Here is a 23,014-nt window from a genome sequence, read left to right as displayed (position 1 = left end):
AAAGTGTGAGCAAGACAGACATAGACTCTTGTTCTCCTTTATAGGCTAACATATAAGAGAACCCTACAGTAAAAAACACAAGTATCAAAAGAATGAAACACCCATGTTTATTTACTGTCATTCAATAGTAACAGAAGTTAATAGCTGTTTAATAATTAAGTGACTACCAAGTCCCAGTTACAATGCCAATCAAAGAAGCATCTTAAAGTTTTCCCCTGAGGATTTCACACCCTAGGCGCTTATACAAATACAGGTATAAATAAGTTTGAAACATTATAGTCAATACTATAATATTTGTACAACTTTCTAAGGAAATAAATAGTATGAAACAAACTTCTTCTACTAGGGAAGGGGAACTGAAATCAGGGAAAACTTCACATCGGTAAGCCGAGTCTTAAAAAATGAGTAGGAGTTTGCCAAGCAAAGAATTCAGATAGAAGAGAAAATTATAGAAAAGTCACAGAAGTGTGAAATTTCATGAGGGAAATGAAGGAAAACCATTGTAACTACAGCATGGGGTACAGTGCAATGCAGAGGATGGAAAATGTGGCTGTGTAAGCCGTTTAGGGCTCAGTACATGAACAGGCCTGTATACCACCTGAGAAATGTTTGGACCATTAAATTTATAAAAAGGGATGGTACTGTATGTCTGTACTAGCAAAATAACTGATGGCAGTATGAACTTTACACAGGGTAAAACACCAGAAGCAAAGATATCTGTTTTTAAAGGTTATCACAACAAACCAGAGGAGAGATGATAGAGACTAAGAGAATAAATAGCAATGGGAAGGAAGAGAGAGAAAGAAATTACAGAAATCAGGGTAAATGACTGATAAACCAAATGTTGGAGGTAAAGGAGAAAGGGAATACTATTCCAGAGTGATCTCCAGATTCAAAGCCCATCAAAATACCAATGACATTCTTCACAGAAATAGAAAAAACAACCTTAACATTTATATGGAACAACAAAAGACCCTGAATAGCCAAAGTAATATCCTGAGCAAAAAGAATCAAGCTGGAGGCATTATACTACCTGACTTCAAAACATACTATAAAACTACACTAACCAAAACACACGGTACTGGCATAAAAACAGACACATGTACCAATGGAAAAGAACAGAGAACCCAGAAATTAATCCAAAGGCACCAAGAATATACACTGGGGAAAGGACAGCCTCTTCAACAAACAGTGCTGGAAAAACTGGATATCCATGTGCATAAGAATGAAACTAGACCCTTATCTCTCACCATATACCAAAATAAACTCAAAATGGATTAAGGATTTAATCTAAGACCAGAGACTATAAAACTCCTAGAAAGAAAACAGAAGAAATGCTTCAGGAGGTAGGACTGGGAAAAGACCTCAGAAGCACAGGTAACAAAGGGCTGGCCAATTAGCTCAGCTGGTCAGACAGTGATGTTGATAACACCAAGGTCAAGGGTTCAGATCCTCACACTGGCCAGCTGCCAAAAAAAAAGCACAGGCAACAAAAGAAAAAATAAGCTGGCCAGTTAGCTCAGTTAGAGTGTGGCCTTGTAACAACAAGTTCAAGAGTTCAGTCCCCCATACCAGCCAGCTGCAAAAAAAAAAAGAAAAAGAAAAAAGAAACAAATGGGATTATATCAAACTGTTTCTGCACAGCAAAGCAAACAATCAACAGAGGAAAAGACAACTTAAAGAATGGGAGAAAATACTGCAAACTATGCATCCAACAAGTAACTAATATCCAGAACATACAAAGAACTCAAACAACTCAATTGCAAAAAAAACAATCTGACTAAAAGGAGCTGAATAGACATTTCTCAAAGGAAGACATACAAATGGCCAACAGCTATATGAGAAAATACTCAACATCTCTAATCAGAGAAATACAAATCAAAATCACATTGAGATATCTCACCTCAGTTAGACTAGCTATTATCAAAAGACAGAAAATAACAAATGCTGGCAAGGATGCGAAGGGGAACCCTTATACTCTGATGGTGGATTGTAAATTAGTACAGCCATTATAAACAACAGTATGGAGGTTTCTCAGATAACTACAGATAGAAGTACCATATGATCCAGCAATCCCTCCACTGGGCATATATTCAAAGGAATGGTATTCATGTCAAAGGGATACCTGCACTCCCATGTTTATCACAGCTCTATTCACAGTAGTCAAGATATGGAACCAACCTAAATGCCCATTGACGGGCGACTAGATAAGGAAATGTGGGATATATGCACAATGGAATATCAGCCATAAATATCTGTCATTTGCAGCCGCATGAATGAGCTTGGAGAAAATTATGTTACATCAAATAAGCCAGACACAGAAAGACAAATACTGCATGTTCTCATTCTAAGTGGGAGGTAAAATTAAATAAACAAACAATAACTGTAAGTTGAACTCTCAGGAGAGAGCAGAGCTGCGGTTACTAGAGGCATGAAAGGGGGAGAGGGGTTAGTAAGAAGTTGAGTAATGGACACAAAACAGCTAGATAGGAAAAATAAGTTCTATTGGTGTACAGTTGAGGTAGGCATCTATAATCAACAGTAATTTACTACATGTTATCAAATGGCTAGAAGAGAGGAGATTGAATGTCCTCATCACAAAAAAATGATGAAGTTTGTAATGATGAATATGCTAATTACCCTGATTTGATCATTACACATTGTATGTATGTATTGAAATATAACCCTGTACCCCACTGATATGTACAATCAATATGTTTCCATTAAAAAAAAAAAAGAGAGGAGCTGGCTGGTTAGCTCATAGAGCACAGCCTTATAACACCAAAGTCAAGGGTTCAGATCCCCATACTGGCCAATGCACCCCCCTCCACCTCCCCCCCCAAAAAAGGAGAAAGTGGAGCCCATGATGACATTATTCAAGATAAGGGGAAGAGGAGGAGAATCAGCATGTTTGGAGAGAGACTACTATGAGCCACATTTTAGATAAAGTGAATTTTGTATTTGTGTTTGTGGGACTCATTGGTAGATAACTGAAAATTTTTATAGACTCCATTCACTGAGAGAAAAGTTCGCATTCCTTCCCATTCCAGAATAATATTCATTCATTCACTCAACAATTTATTTCTGGAATGCTTACCGATATCAGGCTCCATTAGAAATGCTGAAGACATATACCATAGAGCAGACAAAGTCCCTGTCCATTGAGCTTACATTCTAGCTTCTTATCAAGGTATAAGGAATAGGGAGGAAAGAATCAGATACAGTTAAAAATATGGATATACAATACATAATCCATTTATGTGATTGCCAAGGGAAGCCTCAAAGTATGCTAAAACATGTTTTAAATCGTATCATAAATGAAAAATAATAGAAGTGTCCTCTTATTTTTTTGGTAATAAAAAACTGCATGATAATTCACGTTTGACAGGTTTTAGTTTTCATATATCAGGTTTGCTTATAATGAAACATATGTGGCTAATTTGCATATATGTTACATTATCCTGATATTACCAGAGGTTACAATTTTCAGTAAAGTACTGGAAACTAAAAGGCTACCACTTCATATAAACTGAGTTTTGTTCAAACTGCTTTATTTACTTATTCATCTTTATTAGCTACCACAAATAAGTGAGAACATGCAGTATTTGTCTTTCTGTGCCTGGCTTATTTCACTTAATTTTCTCTAAGTCCCTCCATGTTGCTGCGAATGGTAGTATTTCATTTTTTTTTATAGCAGAGCAGTATTCTATTGTGTAGATACGCCACAGTTTCCTTCTCCACTCATCTGATGTGGGCATTTAGGCTGGTTCCAACTCATAGTGATGCAATAAACATGGGAGTACAGGTATCCCTTCGACATAATCATTTCCATTCCTCTGGGTATATTCCTAGCAGTGGAATAGCTGGGTCATATGGTAGATCTATCTGTAATTGTTTGAGGAAGCTCCATACCATTTTCCATAAAGGCTGCACCATTTTGCAGTCCCACCAACAGTGTAGGAGGGTTCCTTTTTCTCCGCATCCTTGCCAGCATTTGTCAATCTGTCTTTTGGATATGAGCCATTCTAACTGGAGTGAGATAGTATCTCAAAGTGGTTTCGATTTGCATTTCCCGAATGCTGAGTGACGTTGAGCATTTTTTCAGCGTCAGTGATGTTGGCCATTTGTATATCTTCCTTTGAGAAATGCCTGTTCAGCTCCTTTGCCCATTTTTTAATTGGGTTACTTGTTTTTTTGCTGTTAAGTTGTTTGAGTTCCTTGTATATTCTGGTTATAAATTCTTTGTCAGACGTATATTTTGCAAATATTTTCTCCTACTCTTGTTCAAACTGCTTTAAAAAATGACAATATTCTCTCCTTAATTATAAAGTTTCTTTTCTACTTTTCCATGAGAACCAGCTTTGCTAAAAAGCAAAGTTTGGCTATGACCTCTGACTACCATACAATTAATTATAAACTACCATTTTATTCAAGGTAGATATTTTGCCTACATTTTTAATCTTTTTAGTCTCCTAAACAGCCTAATGAAAATTAATTTTTAGTCTCTGAAGGGAAGCTTACCTGAGAATAAGAGTTACTTATCAAATACAATATCAGAGATGTATTTCATAAACCTTAAAATAAACTGCATTTTCTAAAAACAAAAGAAAAAAAAGCTATGAAAGTTTTTTCTTCTATTCCTTACCAAACAATATTTATTACTATTTTCAATGAGATTGCCAAATATGTTCCATATGTAGGCCATTTTTTCTTTCCTAACACAGGGTACTTTGTCAGCTTGCCGTTACTTTCAGAACTTCCAAGGTCCCTAAAGTTATTATCAACAATCTTATCTTTTATCTCATTATAGGTCACTGCCTAGACCAGTGATTCACAACAGAAGCAGAATAGCCACTTCAGGACATTCTGAAAATCTGAGGCCCTTTTTAATAATTAGAAGGGAGGGTATTTGGTGAACAGGGGACTACTGATCCCAGAGGTCCTAAAATGTATGAGACAACCCTGAACAACAAAGAATTGTCTGCATCCCTCAAGATTTTAAAAGATTCCTCTAGACATTAAGTAGGTATAAAGCTTGTTTATGATCACCTTAGTCCAGAACTTTATTATATATAAAAATATATTATTTTCGCACTGTTTTAGTATAGACTGAATTTTCCACAAGTGTTCCTGCCATGTAAATTCAGGGAATTCCATTTGGTTTGTTCAAAGTTTAACTAGAAATTGTTCACCACTTGTGCAAAATCAGTTTGTTGATGACAATGGCCCCTATGGTATTTGAAATGCCAGTACATCTGATAATGTCTGCATTTGGAGCTGCCACATATGCAGTGATTCTTTGTATTGGTGCAATATGCCAACAACTAATGATTACTTCATTATGTCTTCTAATGTAGTTATGACTGAGCATTTACATATTTAAGTAGTAGACATATTATTTTCTTTTTTTTTGGCTGCTGGCCAGTATGAGGATCTGCCTTGACCTTGGTATTATCAGCACCATGCTCTAACCAAGTGAGCTAACCGGCCAGCCCATTATTTTCTAATAAAACAGTATTTCACCTTTTTGTTTCAATTAGAACATTATATTGATTTTTTAAAATTGTTTAATTCATTGTCTGTGAATCTCATTTCAGGATTTTAGGCTGTTACAGGAGACTTTACAAAACATTTTTTATAAAAAAGGGGCCACTTGGATAGGTTGAGACTCACTGTACACTTTAGTCTTCACGTGCCTGGACTACTAAAGATGCCTCCTGATATTCTGATTTCTATACACTCTCGTCTTCCAAGTAAAAATACCTACAGATGTTAAAATCACCAATATCAGTTTGATCTTCAAAATATCACCAAGTTCCCAACTGCCTTACAAATCAGCCTGATACTGATATTTTTATAACTCTTCATAAAGAGATTTCTTCCACCTAATCGTATCCGGCTACATCACAGACTGAACACCCTAACCAGAAAACCTTATTTCTAAGGGGTCAGAAAGTCACAGGGGAAAGAGTGTAGAATTTTGAATCCTAATCTGTCACTTATTAGAGGAACGATCCTGGGCAAGTTACTTAACTGTCTGAATCTCCTTTTCTATACTTATTAATGAGGATTAATAAGAACTTACTTTATAAATTTCTGTTAAGGAATGAATCAGACATAGTATGAGCTCAAAGAGTTTACTACTCCAAACACTTACGGTTTGTTCACTTACATATTCCAAGCTCTTAGGATAGTAACAAGCACCTAGCAGTACTCAAGAAATGTTTGTTTTAATGAAAGCACAAATGCTATCTGAAATCTTCCCAGGCAAGCCCATCTGACTCTGCTCCAGAAACGAATCAGCTAATTAAGTAATGATAATTACTTACAAGAAGTGCTTACAAGAAGTAGATATCCACTTTGCCCTTAGGAAACTTAAAAAAACGCTGGAAAATGACAGGTGAACATAAAGATATCACAAGACAATATGACTAGTAAACAAATAGTATGGACAATAAGTGCTGTGTATCTAAAGGCAAAATATATTGCTGTGGACTGGAGTAGCATGTAATGTGGGGTGGAAAAGAGCTAAAATAGCCATATTGCCGTTCTTTTTTTCTTTCTTTCGATGTTTTGGCAGCTGGCCGGTATGGGGATCCGAACTCTTGACTTTGGTGTTATCAGCACCATGCTCTAACCAACTGAGCTGACCTGCCAGCCCCTAATCCATGTCGAGTTAAATAAAATATATTGTTAAAATTAAATCCACCTGTTTCTTTCTATTTTTTAACAAGGCTTCAGAAAACTTAAAAATACATATATGGTTCGCATTGTTTCTATTGAACACTTCCTTTTCCTGGCTGTACATTTCAGCCTAAATCACCCACCTGTAGTTTCCGACTGAGCCCTGTTCCTCTGCCGGAGACTTGGGAGATACTAGTACCGGTGCCTGGGACCCTTTCCTCTTGTCTTCGCTGAGTTAACTGCTCTTTCTCATTCTTCAGAACTTAGTTTTTAACCACCGCTTTCTCCAGGATGCGTCCCCTGACCCACCACATCCCCTGCAAGACTGACTAGAGTCTCGTATGCGATAGAAGAATCCGATACATATCGTTTATTACACTGTATCTGCAAAAATCGCCCATTTTCTCGTCGGCGTCCCCGACAAGACTGGAAGCTCCTTGAGGAGACAGACACCCTCAGAACTGTCTTCCACGCCTCGTCGTCACAGCATGGCAGTGCAGTTTCCCCGCTGAACAAACGACATGGCGACAGAATGTGGGAGTACCAAGGTTCGAGAGGAGAGCAGGTACAGAGGGGCGAGGCAGGGACCAGGAGGCGTCCGGGGGCGCCAGCGGGGCGGGCCCGGGCACCCAGGAGCCGGCAGGACTCACCAGTCCGTGGTCGATGTCGGCGTCCGGCCGTTTGGCGGAGGGCGGCGAGTACTCAGCGTAGCGCAGGCCCTCCCCGGCGGGGGTGACGCCACCACGGGCAGCCATGGCAATGCGGCCCAGGGAGACGCCGGGTGCCGCGGCGCCACCTACGAGGCGGCCGCAGGGACAAACTAGTTGGGGCGGTTCATCTCGCGGCTTTGGCGGAGGCTACATCCTCCGCGCAGGTCAAGGCGGGGCCCCAGGAGATCTCGCCCCGGCTCGGGTCAACTTGACCCTTCAAATCCCGCGGACCGACTCCAAGCCGAGAGTCATATGGAAAGTGTAGGATTTTTTTTGTTTATTTCAGATTGTCAGGCCCAAAGCCAAGGCTGGGCCTGGCTGGGGCATTGCCTGGTGGGGCCTGGCCCTGTCCCCAGGTCGTCCGGTGGGCCTGAGCTTAAGCCCTCTGGCTTACTGTTGGTGTCATCAGATGCCCTGCCAGGAAAGACTCAGAGTCTAGCTGTAGTGCCTGAGGGTGGGGATGTGCCTGAGGGTTTCTGACCCACCCCCAACTACTGATCATGCTTCTGTTTAATGCCGCAGTTTTCCCAGCCAGGAGAGCAACTGAAGAGGCAATTTGCTTACTCCACCCCCAAATGAATAGCTATATTTAAGATGAAATTTGCAGAGAATAAACTTGTGAGCAAGTAAATGAATCTCTCTCCTCACAAATGGTTTTGTGCTCACTTGAGAAAGACCCACTTTATTATTAATTTTTGTTTTGAAGTCACCGGCTCGCTTTTAATCAGTTTAACCTTAAAGCTTTTAAAGGTATACTCAACCAGGTAAGTGTGATAGGGAATATTTTCCAGTATTTCTTATGTAAACTCAAATTTTAGGTTCTTCTTTGGGGTAACACAGGCTTTTCACTATTTTTTCCAAATTACAAAAATTCTCTCTCCGTCTTTCTCCCCTGCATTCCTCTATTCAAACTTGACTGCCACAATCAGATAGACAAAAAGCACGAGGACTTTTTTTTTTTGCATCTGTATTATTAATTTTAAGTCAAGTTTTTTGGAGCAAAAATTAACCAACAATTGAAGCCCAAATATTTCCCAACTCCTATACCAACTTGGCATCTCTTTTGCCCTTTACACCTATTGCAAAATCCGCCTACAAGATGAGAAATCTTTATCTGTTTCTATTCCTAAATTAAAAGTTTTGAGGATCTATTAACTTACTCATTTAGTTGATATTATTAGCATGCCTAAGAGACTAGTACTTGAGGAATTTATTAGGGAAGATAACACTGACACAGAGTGATAAAAATACATACCAGAACATGACCACATGCATTGCACAGCAGAATAAAGAACTAGACTGGGAGAAAGGAAGAGGTCTGAGTTCTAGTGGACACTCCATCATTTTCTGGGATTGTGTCCCCGAACATGCCCATTAACCTCACAAATCCCTTTTCTGTAGAAGGAGAGTAACATTTGTCCAACATTCTGACTCAGGGAAATTGTAAGCATAAAATGAAAAAAAAAAAAAAAAAAAAAGGATATGGAAGCAATTCGTGCAATGCACTTATGAAGAGAATTACAACCATATTGCTGTTGGGGATTACAGGAGGGAATGGCTACTTTTAACAAGGGCCATCAGAGAAGGTTTGGTGGAGGCTTAGCCAAGGTCAGTAAAGAATGGGTAAGATTTTTTATGTGGAAGAGGAGGAGGGCCAGAAATTTCAACTGGAAACAAATGCAAAGAAAAGCAATAGCATGTAAGACTAGGCGAAAAACACTCCAAACTCTTCAAAGACATGGTCTTGTTACAGAACTTAATTTTTGTTAAACTGATCAACAGCTATGAAGGACACTGATGAACCAAGTAAATAAATTGGATTGGGGACTATAGGTCTTTCATTCATCCATCTATTCATTCATTTATTTGATAAATATTTATTGAGCATCTGTTAGGTATCAGGCACTGTGCTATAGTGTCAAGTAAACAAGTAAGTTTGCTGATTCCTTGAAGTTTACAGTCTATGGGAGGTTTATGGTGTAGCTAAGAGCCAGGCCCTAGCAGTAACAGGCTTTTAGCCTGAAGCAAATGAGCAATTAGAGCAAGACCCGGGTCAACTGCACCTCCTCTTAGGGCAACTGCTGACCCTACTCAAGAACTGGAGGGAAACTTCCAGAATGGAAGCCAGGAAAAGCGGGGGAAGGAGAATTGAGGAGGGGAGAGGATAGCAATGTGGAGGGGACATGGGCTCAGCAGGGTTGCATCTCAGCTCAGACCCCAACCTATTGAAAGCAGATTGCTGGCTGCTTGTAGACTTGACTGACCTTCCCACACCCCCTTCTACTTCCAATTCAGGCATCTACTCCTACAAAAGTAGCCGGTATTAAAGAAAAATCTGGCAATAAACTAATTCACATTTAAAAAAAAAAAAAAAAAATCTCATCCACAAAGACAGTTCAACTCTCAGCCCTTGGTTCTCTGGTAATCTTACCCTCACCAGCAAAGAAAAGATGGAAACAAGAGACATGAAGTCCTTTTCTCTCCCCTCCTCCTGATTTAGCTAAACTCATTTTTCTGGCTTCTGTGAAAACAAAGAATGCTGATGGAGTTGGATGTGTTGTCCCCTCCAAAACTCATGTGGAAATTTGATCTCCAGTGTGGCAGTGCTAGAAACTGATTGAGTCATGGGGGCAGATCCCTCATGAATGGATTAATGCTCTCCCTGGGGGAGGAGGGGTAGTTAGTGTAGTGAGTGAGTTCTCGCTCTATTAGTTCCCACCAGACCTGATTGTTTAAAGGACCCTGGCACCTCCTCTCTCTCTCTCTTGCTTCCTCTGCCACCATGTGATCTGCTTGTACCTGCTGCTTCTCTGCCATGAGTAGAAGCAGCCTGAGGCCCGTGCCAGATGCAGCTGTCCCAGAATTATAAGCCTAATAAACCTCTTTCCTTTATAAATTACCCAGTCTCAGGTATTTCTATTATAGCAACACAAAACAGACTAATACAAATGCTTTTTGTGAAACCCCAAAGCAAAGCCAGTTATATTGGAGGGGTGGGCAGTGAGAAGCAGGCAGCTGGCGGGTTACAGGGATCTAAACTGGGACCTTGATGTTATCAAGACCATGCTCTGTAACATTGGCCTATTTTTATTTTTATGGCCACTGGCCCATAAGGGGATCCAAGCCTTGATGCCTTGGTGTTATCAGCACTGTGCTCTAACCAAGTGAGCTATGGCCTATTTTTATTAGTTATACCACTTCAAAGACAGATTATATGTTCAAAAGACTTTGTAAAGGAAAGGCACACATTAGTAACACTTCCTTTTTTTTTTTTTTTTTTTTTTGGTGGCTGGCCAGTACAGGGATAGAACCCTGGACCTTAGTGTTATCAGCACTACACTCTAAACAACTGAGCTAACCAGCCAGCCCTGGTAATACATCTTGGAAACCTCTCAGTAAAAAAATGTCTTAGAATTTGCTGTTTGAAAGGACTTTTGCAAAAAAAAAAAAAGTAAGTTGATCTCATGAGGATTAATTGAGTGCACTTTGTAAAGCTCTCGGAATAATGCTTGATGACTAGCAAGTTCTACAAAAGTGCTGATTACTATTTTCTTTGCATTACCTTTTTTGCCTATTTATTTCCTTGTGTATTTTCTTCTCACGGCCTCTGCTCATCCCTCCTCCCCAGTTGTGTTGATCCCCAAGTGGATATCTGGTCTTTGAAATTATAAAATTTAATTAGACATTACATAGTTATAAAGTACAAGGGTATTTCAAAAAGTTCTTGGAAAAATAGAATCAAAATATCTCTTTCCCATCTTGCAAGATGGTTGGTGAAAAAGGTGAGAAGCCAGGTACTGAGGAGAAGAAACCTGAAGCCAAGGAGTCTGATGCTGGTGGCGAGGTTAAAAAGGCTAACCTCAAAAGAAAAAAATTTGAAAATAATTTTTAACTTAAAAAAAAAAAAAAAAGGCCAACCTCAAGGCTAAAAAACCAAGCAGAAGAAGCTCCACTGCAGCCAAACCCATCTCCCCCTATAGAGGAATTGGCAGATATTCCCGATCTGCTAGGTATTCCACAAAGTCCATGTACAAGAGGAAATACTCAGAGAATAAATCTAGGATTAAAAAGAAAAGGGAGAAGGTTCTTGCTACTGTCCACAAAACCAGTTGGTGGTGACAAGCATGGTGGTACTCAGTGGTTAAAGTTTGCAAAAAGCCTCGATATATCCTACTGAAGATGTTATGTTCCTGGAGAGCTGTTGAGCCACCGCAAAGAACCCTTCAGTCAGCACGTGAGAATACTGCGAGCTAGCAGCATTCCCGGGACTGTTGTGATCCTCTTCACGGGGTGCCACAGAGGCAAGAGGGTGGCTTTCTGGAAGCAGCTGAGCAGTGGCTTGCTACTTGTGACTGGACCTCTGGTCCTCAGTCGAGTTCCTCTGTGAAAAACACACCAGAAATTTGTCATCACCACCTCCACAAAAATTGATATGAGCAATGTAAAAATCCCAAAACTGATGTGTACTTTAAGAAGCAGCAGCTGCAGCTGCCCAGACACAGGAAGGTGAGATCTTCAACACAGAGAAAGAGAAATGTGAGACTACAGAGCAGCTCAAGGTTGATCAGAAAGCTGTAGACTCAGAAATTTTACCGCACATCAAAACTATTCCCCAGCTCCAGGGCTACCTGGGATCTTGGTGTTATCAGCCACATGCTCTAACCAACTGAGCTGACCGGCCAGCCCTATAAAATGTCTTATTCCTCCATCATTTTAAACAAACCCAAATTAAGAATCATAGAGGATGGATTATTAGTGTGGAAGAAATCCTAGGCAGAACTGAATCAGAGGACCCACATCCAAATAAAAAGCCCTAGCCCTGCAGACCTCCATTCAGCACATGAATAGATATAGTGCATCTGTCGTGGTATTAAGATTTCATGGGGGATGGGGCGAGTGTTATTAGAGGAAAAAGTCTAAAAAAGCTCTTTTGGGGAGATAATGAGAAAAAGTTTGAAAAACAGTGATTTATATATGATATTAAAAATGTCTTTAAGGGCCGAGCCCGTGGCGCACTCGGGAGAGTGCGGCGCTGGGAGCGCGGCGACGCTCCCGCCACGGGTTCGGATCCTATATAGGAATGGCCGGTGCACTCACTGGCTGAGTGCCGGTCACGAGAAAGACAAAAAAAAAAAAAAAAAAAAAAAGTCTTTAAAACGTATCATTGTTATGATATCAGATTTAATTGGTTTTTCAATTAACCACCAACCACTACCCTGTTCTGGTCAGAAAAGAGGCTTTACTGTATGACAAAGTACAGTGAACACAAAGGAGAAGGGACCTGAACTGTTCAAGGAAGGAGCCAGAGAAGGTAGTGCTTGAGCTGAAAATGGAAGGATGAATACAAAGTTGTTGGGTTGATAAAAATGAAGCAGGCTGGGGGACATGAGGTATGAGGAAGCATTATATGTGAGCAGCTCTGCAAGTCATTCAGTTTTGCAAAAGCTTGACATATAAAGAAGAGAATGAAGATGAATGAGGATGGACAGACAACCAAAGGCCAGATAATGAACAGCTTTATGAAATGAGCAAGGGCATTTAGCATTTATCTTATAGGTGAAGGCAAGACATCAAAAAATGTTTAATCCCACAGTGACATGATCGGATTCTACATGCTAGGAAGATCATTCTGGTAGCAAGGTAGTGATGGGCCAGAACTAAAGGAGAGAGATCAGCAAAAAAGTTATTGCAATAGTCTGAGTAAGAGATGCTGAGTCCTAAACTAGGGCAGTGGCAGGGAAGGGCAAAGAGGAGTATAGCTGCATTAATTGGTTTCTTCCCCACATTTAATCCTTCGTGGCTCCTCCCAATATAGACCCCAGCATTGACTCCATCCTCTACTCTCAGGGGGGCCCCAATTGACCTAAGCCAACCAATGCATCCCATCACTCTAACCATGATGTTTGTTTCATGGATGGGCACCTTACCCTTCTGAAACATTGGGATTATAGGAAAGGTTTGCTGGGTTCTTTTAGGAAAGCAGCTTCTTTCCTCTTCTACCGGATATGGAGAGAAAAGCATGAAGCCCTAATTGTGGTTGGCAGTCATTTGACAACCATGAATGACCATTTAATTTATCATCAAAACAGTGGTCACATTTGAGAGAAAGATAGTGCTGAGAGAGAGAGAGAGAGAGAGAGCTATAAATAATTATGTTCAGACCATAGATGTAACTGGGACTGTCTAGCAATATAATCCCCCTACCATTAGAAGAGATTGTCTTACGTGCCAGGGCCAGGGCACACTGCATCCATTCTGTGTTCACTGCTCAGGCAGCTGCCCAGGCCTCCTGGCAGGAGCCCCTTCTTGGCCAGGCCCAGCTCCTGCCCACTGCTCCAAAGGGCTCCGGGCAGGACAGTCCCCAAGGAGGAAGGGCTCTGTAACAGGCACCGAGCCCACAGCCCTGGGCTGCACCCATAATATGGCGCCTGCAGGGCGCAGCCTAACCCTGACAACCTGCACCCAGCACTGACCAACCGTCTGTGTTCCTTTTTCAAGAAGCAATTCAAAGTGCTGCTCAGATTTTGATATTTCCTGTAACTGCCAACATAGGGAACAGGGACCACGTCCAGCTCCTGTTTCATTTTTAGAACAACTTGGTAAAAATACTGCTCTTGACGCACCATCCTCCCTGAGCCTCCCCACAATTAAACCTCACAGTGAGCTGGGTGGGGGGGAGATGCCTCAGGATGAAGCAAACACCATTGAAAGCCACAAGGAAATGAAGAAGAAACTGTGTCCTTGATGATACTGTTCGACTACTTCACTTGAAGTCTACCCCATCTCTGCACTTTTTAGATATGAGAGTATCTAAAAATTGTAAATTTTATTTAAATTTGTATTTAAAAGTTTAGGCATTTAAAAAGTATAAAGAATGGTATAATGAACCATCACATCCCTAAAATCCAGATTCAACAATTGTCAAGATTCTGCCACAATTCTTCATCTATTTTTCTTTTTGTGATGATGTATTTTAAACAAAACTAAGACATTTCATTCTGAATATTTCAGTATGCATTCTGCTAAATATGGACATTTTCTCTTTTTTGTGTGTGGCTGGCTAGTACAGGGATCTGAACCCTTGACCTTAGTGTTACCACACCAAGCTCTAACCTACTGAGCTAACCAGCCAGCCCAATTTGGACATTTTCCAAGGGTTTGGATCCCTGTACTACCCAGCCAAACACCAAACGCTCACATACACAAACAAAACCAATAGGGACAGTTTCTAACATATACACACCATTGTGCCATCTAACAAATCTATTGATAATCTTTTGTGACGTCTAATATCCAGTTAATAGTCACATTTCTTTGATTACAGGAAACTTTTCAATAGTTTGTTTGGTGTTTATATTAGGATCCAAACGAAGTCCACACATAGCAGTAGAGACCTGTGCCATATTGGTCTCATTTAAGCAAGAAAAAATCCCTTTCTCCATGCTTTTTTATGTGCATTGACTTGTTGAGGAAATCATCACCTCAATTTTAAGTCAGGTTTTAGTTGGGTTTCCCATATTTGCAACCAAGGTGTTCTAACTGATCCAAGGAGTGAACTAGGTGGTAAAGAGATAGCATCAAGAAGATCTGGGATTGAACAAATAGGAGAAATAAGAAAAATGGGAGAAATCCAAGGTGATTTTTAGATTTCTTGCACTGGCAACTACTGAGCTAGGAAAAATGTAGAGAGTAAGAAAAGAGAGTAAAGATTAGGCTCTGTGGATACGAAGACTCAAGGAATGGATGGGGCATTGGGTGGGGGTGTCAGTGACAGAAACTACAAATAAAAAGCCAGAGAAATAGAAGAAGCCGTGAGAGAGTGGGGTCATGGAAACTGAAAAAGTTTCAAAATGGATGAAATAAGATTTCCAGATACCCACAGATTAATCAAGTAAATATAAAATGCTCCCATTAGATTTGGCAACTAGGTGGTCACTGGTGACCTGAGCAAGAGGAGTTTTGTCCATACTAGAGAGAGTGATAACCATCCCATGTTGCACTCTAGAATATTCTAGAAAATATTCTCTAAAAAAACATATACGTGGGCTGGCTGGCTAGCTCTAGTTGGTTAGAGCTCAACCTTATAACACCAAGGTCACTGTTCAGATCCGTGCACCAGCCAGCTGCCAAAAAAATGTGTGTGTGTGTGTGTGTGTGTGTGTGTGTGTGTGTGTGTGTGTGTGTGTGTGTGTGTGTGTGTGTGTGTGTGTGTGTGTAGAGAGAGAGAGAGAGAACAGTATGTAATCCTATATCCCTGTGTATTGATGTCAGACAATTTTTACAGCAAAAAGAGAAAGGAGAACTGGCTTGTTTGGATGTTATCATCAGTCAAATGGTTACGTTTTTTAAATGACTATCTCGTTCTGTGGTTACTTGGATATTTTCTAAAATGTGTATCCCTTAGAACCCTATAAATACCACCTAAAAATAGGAAGACTGAAATGCTCTGTATTCTTCCCTTTGATAATATTTCATTGTTTCGGTAGAGCGTGATGCTGATAACACCAAGATCAAGGGTTTGGATCCACATACCAGCCCACCACCAAAAACGAAACAAAACAACAACAAAAAATTACGTAAAACAACAACAAAAAATTACGTTAAACTACCTTCAACAAGGAAATACAGCTAAGGAGTGGTTTCAGGGCTTTATTTCTAATCATAGAGGCGATTAAAAAACAAAAAATGAGCCTAAAGAAAGTCACAAGGGGATAAGCCAAACAAAAACGTGTGTTCATTTTTTAACTTCAACATGTATTTTCAATTGACTGACAGCCAATAGTTGGCAAGCTAGTTTTGGCCTGTATCAAAGGCAGTAAAATAAGTGCTCTTCATGGAGGTGTCCAGTGTCTAATCGAGGAAAATGGGTATCTACATCATGTGGATTTGTCTAATGGTCACCCAGAGCAGCTCTGCCACTCAGGTGCCAGCTAGAGATAATCCCATGAAAGAAAAGCTGGCACCAGCACACATATGTTGTTTTCTTGAGCCAATTTACATTTTGTGCTTTTGTCTATCCAAGCCAAAACAGCATAAACAGTGCCAAATCCGGTTTTCTGATTATTTTCAGGCTGATTGAATCTGGCACATGACACGGTTTTATCTAATTAACCCACATGTGGTACAAAACAAAACAGATTCGAAAATGAAAGCTCTTTCTGTCTCTATTGAAAGACAGAGGTGAATATACAATTATTTTGTCCTTGTCTCTCAGCCAAATTTGTAGTTGAGAGAGGTGGTCTTTTTCTACTACATAAAGTCCAGCCCTTCCCTATGCTCTCTCTGTCCTAAAAGGAGAAGTGTGTGGAAGGCATGTTCCTAATAAACAAATGGGCTATAAAAGGAAAAATTGTTTCTCTCTACACAAACAACACTTGTGACACTAAACGCGTGCGTGTTTTTCTCATACCAACCAATTCTCCAACTCTCTGAACACCAAGTGGGCGTTCTACAATTCAATTCTTACACTAACTACCCTGGAGTTAGCAGAGACCCCACAGGTTAAGTCCCACAACACTGTCCTCATTTCTGATGCCAATTGCAAGGCTCAGGTTTCCACCTGTACTTCTGACCAACTGGCTATAAACTGGGGTTCCCATGACCCCCTCCTCAGGTACGATAATGTGCTATAATGGTTCGCAGAATCCAGTGAAACATTTTACTTTCTATCACCAGTTTATAATAAAGGACAAACTCAGAAACAGCCAGTGGAAGAGAGGCATAGATAGGGCAAGGTATGGGGTGGGGGGTAAACAGAGCTTCCATGCCCTCTCCAGGCACAACACCCTTCCATCACCTTGATGTGTTAACCAACCCAGAAGCTCTCAAAACCCTATTGTTTAGGGGTTTTATTTGTTAAATAAAAATTACAGGAAGCCATGATTTTGGACTAAGCTCCTGCACTGGGCCCCAAGAGACCCGACTGAAAATCAAAATGGAGTCACCCTTGCTAAAGTTTCACAACACTAATCCCAAAGTAAGTTGTTGTCTGACCTTTCAAGAAATCAGGAAAGATAAAAGCCAATTTTCCAAACAGGCCCATTTAAATCTGCAGTAGGCATGGTAATGAAGTTCCCTCTGCTCTAACCCTTACACAAAAGAAGTAACATGAAGTAACCTGGTGTTGACCAATCAGTTGTTTTTCTATTGTTCTGTCTCCTTGTTCCCACCTTACAAGGGAATTAACTGGAATGTCCAATCTGCTTTTTGTTCTTTGTTTCTGCTTTCTCCATGCCTTTCTCTCTCTCTCTCTCTTTTTTTTTTTTTTTTTTTTGGTGGCTGGCCAGTACAGGGTTCTGAACCCCTGATGGTAGTGTTATAAAACCAGGCTCTAACCAACTGAGTTAACCGGCCAGCCCATGCCTTTTTCTGTCTATAAAGCCAACCTCTTTTGTTCAGCTCATTGGAATGTCTATCTTATCTTCTGGAACACAATGTTGCCTGATTCTAGAATCTCAATAAAACCAATTGAGATCTTTAAACTTCTTGTAATTTTGAACTTTGGCAAAAATTTTAAAAACTCGTTTTTTTAATTAAAAAGAACTTATTAGGAGGTTCCGCTACATAGCATGATTAAATCATTGGCCACTGGTGACTGACCTCAATCTCCAGCTCCTCCTCCATACCTGAAGGTCGGTGGGTGGGGTTGAAAGTGCCAACCCTCTAATCACATGGGTGATTCCTCTGGCAATCAACCAGCATCCTCTTGGAGTCTTATTAGCATAAACTCAGGTGTGGCTGAAAGGAGCTTACTAAGAATAACAAAGACGTTCCTCTCACCCGTATTACTCAGGAAATTCCAAGGGTTTTAGGAGCTCTGTGCCAGGAACCCGTGATGAAGACCAAATATTTATTTCTTATGTTAGAATATCACATAGGCTGTTTGTAAGGGGGAAAAAAAATCTCAAAGCTAGATGAGGTAGGCTATCAGATTTTGAAGGAGAGTGTCAGGCACAGTAAAAGTTTGGCTATCAATTTAGGGTTGTAATTCTTCCTTATCACTACATCAAAAAGTGGTGGCCCAAGGCCTGGCCAGTTAGCTCAGTCGGTTAGAGCACACAGCCTTGTAACACCAAGATCTAAGGGTTTAGACCCCCACACCAGCCAGCTGCCAAAAAAGAAAAAGAAAAATGGTGGCCCCAAAGAAGGCACCATATGCCTTATTTAGAATTACTTCAAGACATATAACACAATGTGGGTACCGTGGTACTCAGTAAAGTGCTGCTTTAGAATGATGGCAGTTTGAGTAGGAAATGGAAGAATTAGTCTCTGAAATGATGCTAAAAAAAGCACTTAAACATAAATTTTCCAGGGGCCATAGTGTTACAGGGCGCACTTAACTCCTGGCCGAGGTTCCCCAAAATTGATACCAAACTCACAAGTCTGGCTGCCTGCCCCCAGACAAAAGCAAACCACTCAATAGTCAAATATTGGTGAAAATGGAAGTCAACTTTTATTCAGGAATACCAGTTCTAAGAACCCAAGGGATCACACCAAAGAATGTAAGAACCCAAATGCCCCAAGGGATCACACCTTGATCCAATCAGCCTTCCCTAAAAGCCCTATATATATGTGTGTGTGCTGCCTAATAAACGAGCTCTCTCCGGTGGATTGTCAACTGGTGTAGACTTGTCCTTTCATTTGGTGCCGAAACCCGGGACGGAGTTTCTCTCGAGGCGACACTTTTCGGATTGCAGCAGCAACACCTTCCAAGTCGTCCCTCAGGGCTCCCTCGAGCTGTAACACTTTTCGAATCGCTGCGGCAGCACTTTCCGAGTCGCCCCTCGGGAACTCTGTCCCGCCAGGACCGGTCTCCCTTCCACTGCTCACCATTGACAGTCCACCCTCATCCATTCTTTTCAGCGCTGTCTCCTTCCACTCACCACTGGCTCATCATTAGGTAAGCCCCCTTTCCTAAAGGGCACCAGCCCTTTTCAGGCTACCACAGGCTAGATCGTCTGGTAGCCCCTAATGCCCATACCCCACCCCACCACAGTCTTCACGACCACCATAAATTCCCAAACTATAACAGGTTCCAAAGCCCCGGTAAACTTTTACTTTCATTTTTGGAGGTTAAAAGCCCCATTCTGTTCTCTCCTTCACCCTCCTGTCCACCACTCTCTTCTCTCAACTTCCCGGGTCCGGGACCCGACCAGAAAATCCTGGCGCTAGGTTCCTTCAGGCACCGGGCTTTTGCCCTAGAGAAGTGGAGGTCTGAGTGACGACCCACACCTCCCTTCTCTCCTCCTGGTTCGTACCTGAACCTGCCAGGACTGACGTGACCTACTGGGGACACCCTCTAGGATCCCGCCTTTCCCAACCAGCTGAAGGATCTGTCCTATCACTAATCTCTGTCCGATTTCTGTCTAAATTCCCATTAAGAGACCAGAATGGGCGCTTCCTCCTCCTCCCTAGGGGACTCTTTACTTCAATGACTTCTGAAAAACCTCACCAACCTTTCCCTCAGGCCGGATATTGAGCCCAAACTCCTCACCAAATTCTGTACACAAGATTGGCCTTATTATCTTTTAGATAATCAAAACACATGGCCCCCTGAGGGCACACTAGATCCTAACATTCTAGAGACCTCTTTAACTACGGCCAGCGCCTAAAAAAATGGAAGGAGATCCCCTACCTTGAGGCTTTTCGCCTCTTGGATCAGAACCCCACCCTCTGCTCCTCCTGTACTCCCTCTCAAGTCCTTTTAGCCTGTAAACCCTCTTCACAGTCACCCCTCGATTCTTCCACCTTTGACCCTGCTGATGAACCCCCACCCTACCGACCTCATCCTCCCCCAGTGCCTCCGGCGTCCGCTCCTCCTCCCCCATCATCCGCGTCACCTTCTGCACCTCCTGCACCATCCACTCCCCCGTCTTTACCCTCACCTACCCCTGACCCACTAAGCCCCCCTTTCACCCGTTCCCGAGGACCTCCCCCCGCTCCTTTAACAATCACCCCACTACGTGAGGTAGCTGGGGCTGAAGGAGTAGTTAGGGTCCATGTTCCCTTTTCCCTAGCTGACCTTACAGAATTAGAAAAAAGACTAGGCTCTTTCTCTACCGACCCTACCACCTACATTAAAGAATTCCAATGGATCCTGCAGGCCTACAGCCTCACACATCATGACATCTTCATGCTCCTAGCCAATAGCCTCCTCCCCGAGGAACGCCGCAGGGTCTAGGATACAGCCCAAACCCATGCCACTGACACCCATTGTACCAATCCGAATCACCAGCCAGGCCCCCAAGCAGTCCCAGAACAGGAACCTAATTGGGATTATAACACAGCCCAGGGAATCCAGGCTCGAGACCATTTTGCCTCTTACTTAATAATTGGCCTCAAAAAATTGGCTCGCAAGGTCATCAATTTCCAAAAAATTCAAGAAATTGTCCAAAAAATGGAGGAAACTCCCTCCGAGTTCCTCAATAGATTAACTCAGGCCTTTCAACAATACACTAACTTAGACCCCAACTCAGAAGATGGCCGGCATGTCCTTATGACCTATTTCCTGGCCCAATCCTACCCTGACATTAAAACTAAACTTAAAAAATTAGAGCAGGGTCCTGCAACCCCTCAGACCGAAATCCTGTCAGTGGCCTTCAAAGTCTTTCATAATCGAGAAGAGGAAAAGGAACATCGAAAACAAAAGGCCGACCACACCAACTTCCAGATTTTGGCCCAGCTTATCAAACCCCCTGGGCGCCCTCCCACAGCCTCCACCTCTAAGCCTCCACCTGGAGCCTGCTTTAAATGTGGAAAGGAAGGGCATGGGGCAAAGGCTTGCCCCACCACCAGGCCCCCACCACTCCTTGTCCAAAATGCAAAAAGAAGGGACATTGGGGATCTGATTCGCCCCTCGCCTGAAGGGGTGAGGGACCAACTGCCCCACAGTCCCCCGAACCGTGGACTCCACCTATGGTGGGCCTCGCTGAGGAGGACTGACGGAGGCTTGGGCCCTTCCCGACCATCTCTATAACAAAGCAGGAGCCCAGGGTATCCATGGTTGTGGACGGCCACCCAATATCTTTCCTCCTGGACACTGGAGCCACCTTTTCGGTCTTAAGGGAATATAAAGGCCCCACCACCTCCAGCAGCTCTCCTATAGTCGGGGTAGGAGGTAAACAAATCTTTCCCCAAAAAACCCCTCTTTTAACCTGCTGCCTTCAAGGCACTCAATCCGTTTTCTCCCATTCCTTTCTAGTCATGCCACAATGCCCCGTCCCCTTTTTGGGACAGGACATTCTATCACGGTTTCAAGTCTCCATTACCTTGCCCCTGTCCTCTTCCTCTTCCCCCGTTTCCTTCCTCCTAGCGCTAGTTCAAGCCCAAGATCCTACTAATTCCACCCCTCCAAAAAGGTCCTTACCCATCCTGACGCACCCTGTTAACCCCGCAGTTTGGGACACTGCCAGCCCTGCTCTGACCCAGTGTTCCCCCGTACACATAAAACTAAAAGACCCCTCCAAGTATATTTGCCAGGCTCAGTATCCGTTAACCACAGCAGCCCTCCTCGGGTTAAGTCCCATCATTCAGGACCTATTAAAAAAGGGGTATCTCCGTCCCACTCGCTCCCCTTTCAATACTCCCATACTCCCTGTAAAAAAACCTAATGGCGCCTTTCGTCTTGTCCAAGATCTCCGTCTTGTTAATGCCGCTGTCATTCCCATTCATCCCCTTGTATCAAATCCATACACTCTTCTTTCCAAGGTCCCAGCGACCTCTACTCATTTCTCAGTTTTGGACTTAAAGGATGCCTTCTTTTCCATACCCCTGGAAACCGGCACTCAGGACATTTTTGCCTTCACATGGACTGACCCCCATTCCCGCCACTCTGAACAACTCACTTGGACAGTCCTGCCACAGGGATTTCAGGATAGCCCTCATTTTCGGGCAGACCCTAGCACAGGACCTCAAATCTTTTCACTTAAACCATCCAGTGTCCACCTTATTATAATATGTGGACGATCTCCTTCTATGCAGTCCTTCATGGGAACAATCCCAAGCTGACACTGCCCATTTGCTTAACTTCCTAGCGGGTAGGGGATATCGAATGTCCCCCGCCAAAGCCCAAATCTCCTTGCCATCTGTAACCTACTTTGGTTTTCTCCTCTCCCCGGGAAAGAAGGAAATCACCCTGGACAGGAAACAGCTTCTTACTGACCTGCCCATCCCCAAAACCGAAACAGAAATCCTATCTTTCCTGGGTCTAGCCAGATATTTCAGAGCATGGATCCCCAATTTCTCTTTGCTAGCCCGACCTCTCTATAATATGAGTAAGGGTCCTCCTGAAGAACCTTTACTCTTCTCACCTCAGTGCCCTTTTCTCAAGCTTCGGCAGGCCCTTCTAACGGCCCCTGCACTTCATCTCCCTGATCTAACTAAACCCTTTTTCCTCTATGTTCATGAAAATGTGGGACAAGCTCTAGGCGTCCTAGGACAGAATTATGGCCCCTCCTTTGCCCCTGTAGCATACCTATCAAAACAGTTAGACCCCACTGTAAAAGGCTGGGCACCCTGTCTAAGAGCCCTAGCAGCGTGGCAGTTGCTCCATAAGGAGGCATCCAAATTAACATTTGGGGCACCTCTTACCATTCTCTCACCACATCACCTTAAAGACCTCC

General features: G+C 42.4%; 1 protein-coding gene and 1 pseudogene across 1 annotated transcript in view; one reads left to right on the top strand and one right to left on the bottom strand.

Moving 5' to 3' along the window:
• The window catches only part of DNAJC15 (DnaJ heat shock protein family (Hsp40) member C15), an 89,143-nt gene extending 81,692 nt beyond the window's left edge, over positions 1–7,451 (bottom strand). The window contains exon 1 of the mRNA XM_063102900.1: positions 7,335–7,451. Within this exon, the coding sequence (XP_062958970.1) occupies positions 7,335–7,439 (105 nt within the window). The 5' untranslated portion in view covers positions 7,440–7,451. The remainder of the gene's footprint in view (positions 1–7,334) is intronic.
• A 3,709-nt stretch (positions 7,452–11,160) lies between these two features.
• Positions 11,161–23,014, top strand: part of LOC134381642 (large ribosomal subunit protein eL6-like) — a 32,914-nt pseudogene continuing 21,060 nt past the window's right edge.

Source organism: Cynocephalus volans, chromosome 7, assembly GCF_027409185.1.
Source record: "Cynocephalus volans isolate mCynVol1 chromosome 7, mCynVol1.pri, whole genome shotgun sequence".
Classification (NCBI taxonomy): Eukaryota; Metazoa; Chordata; class Mammalia; order Dermoptera; family Cynocephalidae; genus Cynocephalus; species Cynocephalus volans.
This window is presented reverse-complemented; position numbering and strand designations above follow the sequence as displayed.